This window comes from Panthera pardus, unplaced genomic scaffold (assembly GCF_024362965.1).
Source record: "Panthera pardus isolate Hobbes unplaced genomic scaffold, ASM2436296v1 HiC_scaffold_17, whole genome shotgun sequence".
Lineage (NCBI taxonomy): Eukaryota > Metazoa > Chordata > Mammalia > Carnivora > Felidae > Panthera > Panthera pardus.
Window position 1 is genome coordinate 19,864,370 of NW_026526732.1, and position 11,572 is coordinate 19,875,941.

The 11,572-nt window shown below is 41.8% G+C and overlaps 1 protein-coding gene across 3 annotated transcripts in view; it reads right to left on the bottom strand.

Annotated features, from left to right (window-relative positions):
* ADGB (androglobin) overlaps nucleotides 1-2,776 on the bottom strand; it is a 162,577-nt gene extending 159,801 nt beyond the window's left edge. For all 3 annotated transcript variants that reach the window (XM_019425030.2, XM_019425029.2, XM_019425028.2), the window contains exon 1: nucleotides 2,572-2,776. In XM_019425030.2, coding sequence (XP_019280575.2) covers nucleotides 2,572-2,645 — 74 coding nt within the window. In that variant the 5' untranslated portion in view covers nucleotides 2,646-2,776. The remainder of the gene's footprint in view (nucleotides 1-2,571) is intronic.
* Nucleotides 2,777-11,572: the final 8,796 nt, after the last annotated feature.

Sequence of the window (11,572 nt, forward strand, 5' to 3'; positions counted from 1 at the left end):
AGAGCAAATGATAATAAGTTCACCTAATGTCAAGACTGACAATTCAGCTCTCTGGCATAACTTGTATTAATGATTCAAAGTCACATTTACTTCTGAATTTGGTCAGAGCTGGACATAGATGCCTCTGCTTTCTCAGTTGTAACATCTCATTTTTCGCACTTTGCCAACAGCAGATCGGATTAGAAAGGGAGGGAGAACCAGGCTTTAATCCAACCCAGAAGGGATGGAAATCAAGCCAGGTCCCTAACCTATGAGCTCATTTAATCAACAAGTGGTAATGCTCAGTACTAGCCAGCATGCTAGGCAAAAGCCAGACATGTCCCCATTATGACACATAATTTTAGTGAATAAAAGAGGTAGGCTGGCGATTGGTATTTTCAAGGCTCTGCAGACCTTTTCTCTCATTTCCAGATCTAGCACCACAGTAGAGTTGGTTGCAACTATTAGCTGTGTAACTGCAAGGTGTGGTAAAATAATATGTAAAACTTAGTATAAATGCCCCCAGCACGTTTCAAACGACAATTATACTGGAGCCTTGACAGACTTCGATCTCTAGGCCCCATGCTGGGTGGTACCTTATCTTTTAATGACAACTAAGCCTGGTAGCTATGATTGGATTTTCAGTTAAACTTAGAGGGCCGACTTGATTTATAACAAACTTCACATTCTGTCACACAATGCTACAGTAAAATCTAATGGTTTGATGTTTAATCCTCAATAGATAGTTTCTGGCAAAGCCTAGATTTTGTGTACCTATTTGCCTTTTAGGGCAAAATATTTCACAAATATATATGTTCAGTTTTATTGACATATTTTCACAAATATATATGTTCAATTTTATTGACATAATTCAACTCAGATGTTTTCTGGAAAAAAATTAACATGTTAGAAATAACATTATCATCTCAAAAAGAAATGGGAAGTGCTGGAGAGGAGAGAGTTAGCATCTTATCAGTAAGCACCTTATCTCTCTCACGTGACACAACCATCATAGGACCAGGCCATGTACTGTGCTTTATGGTATCTCGTTTGATCATTTTATTTTTTTCCTTAACAATCTCATCTCTCCCAGGATATAAACTCTTTAAACTCAAAGATTTTCCCCCAAACTCCTTAAGAGTTATAAGCCTTCAACATGCATTAATTATAATCATCATTGACTAGGGTTTTTTTAATATATTCAATAATTCTTTTGCAACCCTTTCATAATCTCTTATTTAATCACTGTCATTCATTCATTAAATAAGCATTTTTGAGTGTCTGCTACCTATGATCCAGGAATCACTTTAGGTACTAAGGAGTCAACAGTGTATCAAATAGAAAAAGAAAAAGCGCCACCGTCATGGAACTTACATTCTATCCAGAAGACATATAAAGAAACATAATTTTTAAAGAGTAAAATATGTAATATTTTAAATGAACAAAAATTTTAAGAAAAATAAAGCAGGAAAGGAAAATATGGAGGGCTTTTTTTGTTTGTTTGTTTGTTTTGTTTGCTTGTTTTGGCTTTTGGTTTTAGCAGGAAAATGGGTGTTGTGATTTTAAAACAGTTGGCCAAAGAAGCTGACATGAGAAAATGACATTTAGGTACACACTTAAAGGAGATGAAGGAGAAAACCATACAAAAATCTGGGGGAAGCGCTTTCAAGCAGCAGAAATAGCAAGTGCAAAGGCCCCGAGGTAGGAACAGCACAGGGGTATTCCAGGGAGTGGAGAGGAGACTAGTATGTGAACAAGGAGGTGGTAAAGTTAGAAATGTAATAAGAGCCTGATCTTATAGGACCTTGTAGGCCTTGTACCTATAAGAATGGAAGTTATTAGTAAATGTTGAAATGACCTGACCTACATTGGTATTTAGCAGGAGAGCGATCTTGTTAAAATCACTTATGTATGTAATATAGTACCTGAAATTTAAGTTAATAAAATGAATGGGTTATCTGCCAGGTAGTTGGAAGCCTGCTTACAAAGAAAGACAGAACTGGGGACTAGGGAATCAGGAACATGGGGATGAGTGCGGAAGAGGAGTTATATTAGTAACGTGAACTACATATTGATATAGTTTTAACTTTTTAAAACCATTTTACATCTGATGGCATCTGATTAAAGGCCTTTACTTGTCCTACTGAGGCAGATACAAAATAGGGAATCACCATTAAGCATTAAGGTCAAAGTTCTCTTTCTGTCTCTCTATCTCTGTCTCTGTCTGTCATTATTGGGGCCAGACGTGACCATAACTGGACAGCCTTTGAGCTATGCCTCTTCCTTAAGGCAGCTGCAACCCTTCTAAGAGCCAGGGTGGCCTATGAAGGAAGTGAGGAGGGGCGGGTAGAGAGGGGGGTTCACGGATGGAAACCGGAAGTGTAGCTGGGCAGCTGAGTCAGGGAAACCAGGGGCTCTGGGAAGGGAACGGATCAAGACAGGCATGGGGTTCCCAGCGAGGATAGAGAAGCAGCGAGCAGGCCAGCCCCACTCCCGCCCTGGCAGAGCCTGCTGCAGGGAAGCAGCCCGGGGAGGAGGGTACAGGCCAAGAGGCTAGGCCAGGGGTGGGATGGGCAGGCAAAGGTCCCTTACTCTTTAGATTTATCCGATCCGTGCGCCGAATTGATACGATGCACTTCTCTCTTTTTGGCTTGTTTGGAGGCCATGGCAGAGGCGGACTCAGGCCCCAGGACCCCTGCGCGGACTGAGCTCGGAGCGAGCAGCCGGCCTCGGCCCGGCCCGGCTCCGCGTCTGCTGTTGCCAGGAGACGGCGGCCAAGCGTCTGCTGCCGGGCGGGGGCAGATCCCGGCTCCTCCACAGCGACTCTGCGGCCGCGGGTGGGGCCGCTGACGCGGTGAGTTCAGGTCTCCAAATCCAGGTGGGAACCTAGCAGTTGGGTGTCCGGGGAGGATCTCGGAGGGACTGGATTTGACGCTAGGATTGATGGGCAGCTCTGAAAAATTGCAGCCGTGTATCAGGTCCGCTCTACCTGGCTTTACTCTTCAGAGCCATACACACTATTTATTCTCTCTTGGATTTTCAGTTATTTGAAGATGGATTATTATGCGATGTCGCCTCTCTCCAGGTCTTCTCCCCGCTGAACAAGTTCTTTCAATTATAACTAAGGAGACATTAGGGACGAACTGAATTTGCTAAGGGCTTGAAAAGGGCGGGGCCAGAAATGAATACAGGGCAGTGCGGGAGATCCCTGCAGGGAAGGCAAGATCAGGGCACCCTAGTCGCTCAAGTTTAGCTAATAATGAATGAAGTCTGTGACGAAAAAGTCCAGTGTCCCTGTTGTTCGTGTGAAAGAAAACATTCAAGTCATAGAATCCAGTGGCCCTTCATACACTCATTTGAGAAGGCGCTGGAGACAGAAGAAACAGATCCAAGAAAACCAAGACCTATTAAGACTCAAGCCTAATGCTCAGCCAGTCCATGGAGGTATTTATTAGTCATCCTGCCTTGGCAAGTTCTTCCTTGTGAGCCTCAATTTACTCATTTGTGATCAGGAGATGCTAACATCTAACTCACAATTCTGTCTTGAAAATAAGTATGTGTGTAAAATGTTTAGCACACGATGAAAGCACAGCATATAGGAGTCCCTGTTCCAGAGATGACAGCCCAAATGCCATCAAAGAGTGGGCAGATAATGTGAATAAATGAAGTTGGAAATGCTTAGACTGGAAACACTTGAAAACTTATTATAACGAAGCAAAATATTGTGCAGGCCCGACGCAATTTCACCATAGAGAAATTTGACCGTGCACAGACCTGAGGTTTAGAACCCGGATCACTCTTTGGGCTCTCCCATGAGCCTAGAAATAATTAACTATTTTTAAATTTTTGTTTAATGTTTATTTATTTTGAGAGAGAGAAAGAGAGAGAGAGAGACAGACAGACAGAGTGCGAGTAAGGGAGGGGCAGAGAGAGAGAGGGAGACACAGAATCCGAAGCAGTGTACAGGCTATGAGCTGTCAGCACAGAGCCCGAAGCGGGGCTCGAACCCAGGAACCGTGAGATCATGACCTGAGCCGAAGTCGGAGGCCCAACAACTGAGCCACCTAGGCACCCCATAATTAACTATTTTTAAATAATCCCCTCTGCTCTTGGGACTAGGCAATGCTCAGAAGCCCAGCTCTGCAGGGGAAAACCAGCTTCCTCAAAAGCAAATCGTTCGACTCTCCTGACAAATGAATGCCCAGCCCTCTCTACTCAGCATAGCCTTTGTGTGGCAGACTGTCCCAATCTTATTGTTATTGGGGGTTGCACAGATAACAATCAGGCAACAATTTCATTATATTTCTATATGCAAGATAAATAACTTCAGCCCATTTTATGATTGAAAAAGTGCCCTACAAACATCCCCTTTATACGTGGGGAAAAAAATGAAGACATTTTGAAGACCCTGCCTCATGTATCCCAAGGATGAAATTTCCAGAGAACTCTCCTGAATGAAAGCAGAGGACCAAACTCTGAGAAAATATTATTTAACACCAAAGCTTATCAAAGGAATCAAATGCATAACCAGAAGCATATACGAAGATGAGTGGCTAAAAATAGCACAATTTTAAGCAATCAACCCATTAACGGGTGAGTTTCATCTTGAGCCAAGGCCATCCCTGAAGCCATTTGTTAATGGTTGCAAGATGCCAAGACCCTTGGAGAAGAAAAGTCTTAGCAATTAAGTAATCTTCAGCCCACCCATAGTTTATAGATGAAAACCCCCAGACCAAGAAGAGAGAAGTGTCTTGCCAAGAGTTTCTGGCTGCTGGTGTAGTCTAGACTAGAGGCGTTAAAGGAAAGAGCACTGGTTGAAGCCAAACATATCACTACACCCACTCAGAGACTACTTTCTCATCTATTAAATTAGGATAAAAATAAAGGAGTTGACATAAGGATGGAATGAGATAATATTTTTTTAAAATATGAAATGCTTATTCATTCTTAGTCCAGTGTTCTTTCTCCTTTATTATGCTATGTATGCAGCATGCATAAACAGAATTTCTCTTCTTTCTGCAACTAAACTCTGGTCAGGCCATGATTCCAAGAGATAAATATGCTCTTTGTGAAACCATAAGATGGTATTCATATGTGCCAGTGCAAAAAGGACAATTGGCCCTACATAAATATATATATATATATATATATATATATATATATATATATATATATATATATTTGTCCGTATTATGGACAGGTGGTAATCATGGTCAATGCCATTACGTAATAGCAGTGATGTATTACATTCCTGGTACACCCCGGGCTCAGGGAGGCATGCTAGCTCCTTAGGGAATAGGCTTTAGAAACAAACTTGAATTTTAATACTGACTGAGTTACCCTGGATAGGTTATTTATACTCTCTGAATTCCATTTTCTTCATTTGTGAAAGGAGAAGAATAATACTCTAGCTCAGATGTTATGTTTGGAACATCATAAGCACTCAGATAATGATAGCTAACATTGCCTTTTACAGGTAAAGAAACTGAAGTGCAGAGAAGTAAAGAGACTTACTTGCCTGACGTGGGGCGGTTGGCAGAGCACGATTAGCCACACACCGCAGGCTTCGCTCTCCGCCCTACTCCAGGCTAACCACCCTTGCTACAACCTTCCAGGGTCACAAATCCAAATAGTTGCCCCGCAACTCAGCTTATGGATTTCCAAGTTCTCTGTTTAATAAACTCCAAAGGCTGAGAAACAGGGCTTGTATTTTATTAGAACTACCCATGGTGCAGCCTCTCTCCAATCTATGTTTATCTTTTTTGAGGAAGAGTTATTTGGCTTCAGGCGGCAGGAATGCTACCCTGCTCCATAGGGAAGTGGTTAGAAATACTCACTTCCCCATGCCTGCACAAACAGAACAGGCAGGGCTCTCTGGTCTACTTGGGGATCTGCTGAAATGGGGAAGTGAACTGTGGTAAACACTCTGCCGCCCAGCATAGGGAGTCCCAGAGGACTGAGGCAGGGTGGGCTATTGCAGAGAGAGGGGAAGCATTTCTGCTTCTTCAAGTCCTAGCTAGTAGCTCAGGGTGGCTTCGGACACTTGGTCCCACAGTCAGATACAATAACATCAAAGGTGCTCAGCCACCTCTTTGCAGTCGGGTCAGTTATAAGTTGCCTAGAATTTAACCAATCAAGTGAGAAGGTGTAAATTCTCCACGTTCCACTTATGGCTCAGGTTAGCTGTCCTTTCATACCCTGCTCTTTAATTGTCATCTCTCTTTGACACTCATATCATTTTCCTCAATTTGCCACAGAGCTTTTATGTGTGTTAAAATTCTCAGCATACCCTGCCCTATTTTTATCCTTACTTATGCCCTGGCCCTTCTCATCCGCTAGCCTTCAAGGGCATGAGAGCAGGGCGTGTTCTAGTGTTAATCTTCTTCACCAAATTCGGTTGAAATTCGCAAGCCCCCCGGGCATCTCATCATCAGAGCTCAGGCCAGCTGAGAGCTTGCTGTATGCTTGGCACTCTGTTAAGCTCTTTTCCTGCATTAGTGCACATAATTCGTATAAACACCCTAGGAATTTGTTAATAATACAATCTCTCTCTCTTTTTTGTAAACACGGAAATAGGCGGAAAAGTGAAGATAAATTAGTAAGTGTCAGGCAGGATTCTAGCCCATGCAGTCTGGTGCCAGACTCTTCCTCTTTTTACAACCACATTATTCTGCCTCTGACTCACTTAGAGATCACGACTCTGTGATGGATACAATCAGCCCATTTTATGGAGAAGAAAGGTGAGCTTTTGCCCAAAGTCCAAGGCACAGAGGGAGTGGAGCCATAATGTAAATGTGAGCAGCCTGGCTTCAGACTGCACACTATTGCATCATTCTGTATGGCATCGCATTGTATTATATTGTATTTCTTGATTGTGGCAAGAACACTTAGTACAAGATCTACCCTCCTAACATATTTGTGAGTGTACTATACAGTATTGTTAATTATAGGCACAATCCCCAGAATTTATTCATCTTGCAAAATTAAAGCTTTATACCGGTGGTCACTCTTCAGCTCTCTGCTACCCTGCCCCCTCTGAACAGAGGGCCTACAGAGAAATGGTTATTCTGTCATCGAAAATATTACTAAAAGTTGCAGCTTCGATGCAGTTTTGTCCCCTAACGTTCTGTCTCTTCAGAGCCCACTAGTTATGGAGGATTTGAATCCTGCAGATATGGTGCCAAATGTCCCTGCCAGAGAGAGCCTCATTATTTTGGAGAAACCGTAACTTAGAGTTTTAATTATCTTTGAGAAGAAATTTCTGGTAGAGTTTCTTTAAAAATGGGAGACGAAGGGGGCGCCTGGGTGGCGCAGTCGGTTAAGCGTCCGACTTCAGCCAGGTCACGATCTCGCGGTCCGTGAGTTCGAGCCCCGCGTCGGGCTCTGGGCTGATGGCTCGGAGCCTGGAGCCTGTTTCCGATTCTGTGTCTCCCTCTCTCTCTGCCCCTCCCCCGTTCATGCTCTGTCTCTCTCTGTCCCAAAAATAAATAAAAAATGTTGAAAAAAAAAATTAAAAAAATAAATAAATAAATAAAAAATAAAAAAAAAAAAAAATGGGAGACGAAGGAAATACGGTATTTTCATGACACTCGCTGAAAAATTATTCCCGTTTTGATTAGCTGTATAATTAATAAGCAATAGTTGTCCTGAGTATACTAAAACACTTCATCAGGTGGCATAATAACCTGCCGCTGAATAATGCTACTAATCCAGATACCCCTTCTGGATAGAGGCGCTCCCTCTGCTACTGGAAGACACTGTGTCACTCGCCCCAAGAAGAGCTTCTCCCTAAAAGCAACCTGCACCTCACTCATGTATGTGAGGGAATGGGTATAACTGGGACAATTCTGGATGCTTCTTCAGGCCTCTGTTACAACGGCATTGCAGTTTATTTTATTCTGCCCAAACTTGCTTGCTTTACACTCAGAGAAGTTACCCAGAACACTCAATAATAAACATCATGCATGCAAACCTCCAAGTGTTAGAGTCGATTTCCTGAACGTTGGCCCAGGATCGTTGATTTCAGGCATGATTCTAGTGAGTGGCCTTTCAAATGAGATTTAGAAAAGTTTCTGCTCTGCAGCAAGGTGCAGTAACAGGACGTGAATTTACCTTCTCACATGCAATAACAAATAAACTGAATAGAATAGATGAAGACATCAATATTGAAAGGCAGTATTCCCCAAGAGGTAGAAAACAAAAAAGACAGGCTTTATAACTGTCCTAGCTTACTATGAGGCTCTGACATAGGGTGGGGAACCCAGGCAGAGCCTGATGGTGCCCTTGAGTTGGGGAGACAGAGCTGGAGTCCAGGGAAGCTTTGTGGCTAAGTTTCCCATCGCAGAGTATGAGGGGGAAAGCCCTGTGCAGAAGGAGACCCTTGGAGGGTAGGCCCTCAGTGTCTGAGTGCTGATCTGTAGGAGCATGTGAAGAAATGTCCCGAGGCCATGGAAAAACCAGGAGAGTGAAACGTTCTCTGAGCTTACATGGGGCCTGTTCCCACCAGGAAAGTAGTGTCTGTTCCAACTGGCATGACTGGAAAAATCTCATAATTCATAGGGAACCACTTGTGGCATTTTGGTCCCTCAGTAAGGGTGAAAGTTTTACCATCTACATGTGCTTCATTGTCCCATCCAACAACCTTAAAAGCAGAAGCTGAAATAAACTATTTCCATGTAAGTTAACAGCTTCCCTGAACAAATCTTAAGAATGTTCATAGGAATACAAATATAACGAGCACCCAACAGGTAAGTTTCAAAATGACTGGTATCCAATAAAGATTACCAGGCATGAAAATATGTCCCATTAAAAGGAGAAAAAAAAAAAAAAAAAAAACCCCAGCCACTTGAACAGGACTCAGGAAAACAAACAAACAAAAAAAAACAAAAAACAAAAAAAAAACCATGGATGATGGAATTAGACAGGTATTATTAAAATAGTTATTATAACTGTGTGCCATGTGTTCAAGAAGCTAGCAAAAAAAATGAATATGTTAAGCTTAAGAATATCTAAAACTGCAAATACAATGTTAATATTGAAAAACATGCATATGGGATGGGATCGAGGCATATTAGATACTGCAGAAGAGCAGATTAGTCAATTTGAAGACAAAACAATAGAAACAATCCAAAATGAAAAGGAGAAAAAGAGACTTAAAAAAAAAAATGAAGAGGAGATCATTAGGGAGCTGGAAAACAACCTCAAATGGACTAGTACATGTGCAGTTGGAACTCTGAATGGGCAGGGAGGGTGGACAGGTGCGAGAAGAAAATACAGAAAAACTTAAATGGAAACATAATGATTGAAAAATTCCCAAATTTTGTAAAATCCATAATTCCCAGGGACTTAATAAACCCAAAGCCCAATAAACATGAAAATACTACACCCAGGGACATCATAATTGGATGGATCAGAAACACAGTTAAAGGGAAGATCTTGAATTGGAAATTCAGAGCTGACCAACAGGTAATGAGGAGCCCATCACAGGTGACAGAGGGAGCCTCTGCAGCCCTGACATGGGAATTCGGTGCTGCTGTGGGAAACTGGGACAGGTGTTCACGGAAGAGAGTGCACCAACAGGTATTTCCCAGGCTTATGAGAGGTTCCAGAAATAGTTATTATAAGAACTAAAGGGGTGCCTGAACGGCTCAGTCGGTTGGGTGTCTGACTTCGGCTCAGGTCATGATCTTGCAGTCTGTGAGTCTGAGCCCCACATCGGGCTCTGTGCTGACAGCTCAGAGCCTGGAGCCTGCTTCAGATTCTGTCTCCGTCTCTCTCTGCCCCTCCCCTGCTCTCACTGTGTCTCTCTCTCAAAAATAAAAACATTAAAAAAAATTTTAAAAAGAACTAAAAACCTGGAAGACTTTTTCCATATTAAAATATGAAATACAGTTATAATAATAACTGTTTTAATATATCAATCTATTAAATTGTCACCTATGTCATTTCTGGGCCAATTTTAGTTGATTTGATTTTCCCCTCCTAATGGGATATGTATTTTCCTCCTTATTTGCTACATTTTTTTATTAGCTCCAAGACCTCGTGAATTTTACCTTTTGGGTGCTGGCACCATCTACTATAAATAATAATATTTATTTCTTTTGTAATTTTAACTTAATTGTGCCTATCTAGAGATTTAGTTTGCCTAGAGATTTAATTTTATGCATCAGATATTTCCAAATAGGTGAATAAGATGTTGTTCCTGTCAGCGAAGAATTCACAATCTTGTGGAACAAGCGGAAACCAGAACAGATAATTACAAAATGATGCAATGAATTCTACAGGAAAGATGTGAGTCAGGCACAGTGGAAGCCCCGAGTGTGGATATCCAAAGGGATGTCCTCAGCACACGTGACTGGAAACAAGCATGGAGAGAAAGCCGGCAGCATGTGGGCACAGGCACAGAAGAGATACAGTGTGACAGCGGGAGTGACAATTCAGATCTGGATCACGGAACAGCCCTGGGTAAATTGCTGCGGCCAGAAGTTCTGGATGGTGAGAGGTGGTGCTTTGAGGGCCTGGGAAGAGTGCACGAGGAGATGAAAGGACCCTTGTGCTGACAAATGCCATCAAATTAATTTAAGACAGACGGCAGACCAAGTTTATTGATTATGTAGACTTAAGCGTCGACCAAACTCCATCACATACTAGAAGTATGAGTTAGGTGAGCTATTTAGACTCTGAACCTCATTGTATTTGTCCAAAAAAAAAAAAAAAAAGGTTATAAATGGATAATTGTGATGACTGATCGAGATGCTCATGTGACAACAACAAAACAAAGTTTAGTGCCGTCATTCTCCTGAAACACTGTTACTTGTACCTATGACAGTTTTAAAATAATTTGACAAAAACTGCAGTTGCAAAAAGGAAGTAACGATTCTGGGTTAGAGTGATCTATGAGAGCTTTAAGGAGCTTTAAAAAACTTTACAAATTCGGGGAAAGGTAAAAAAAGAAATTAGTTTGAAGTATAACTTTAGAATGTGATAATTACAAGGAAAAAGGCAAGGCTTTCTGATTGTAATGGTGTGTGTATTTCCACAAAACAAAACAAAACAAAACAAAACAAAACAGAACAAAAAGGCCTCACCTTAGATACCTGGTTAAGACAGTTAAAAGTCCTTCCCTCTTTCAGTTTAATTTCCAGTGATTCTTTACATTCATGAAGCTTGTTCCGTTTTCCACACATTTATATCTCATGCTTACCGTATGAATGCTATTTATACAAAAAAGTTAACATTTATAAATGTACTGTCGCGTTTAAAAATACAGACCTTGGGGCGCCTGGGCGGCTCAGTCGGTTAAGCGGCCGACTTAGGCTCAGGTCATGATCTCGCGGTCCGTGAGTTCGAGCCCAGCGTCAGGCTCTGTGCTGACAGCTCAGAGCCTGGAGCCTGTTTCAGATTCTGTGTCTCCCTCTCTCTCTGCCCCTCCCCTGTTCATGCTCTGTCTCTCCCTGTCTCAAAAATAAATAAAACGTTAAAAAAAAAATACAGACCTTAAAATTAATCAGAAGTGTGATACAGGGGAGAAATTTAAACTACACTTTTGTCACAAAAGGATCGATTTTGGAATTATAAAGTATGAAGACAAATA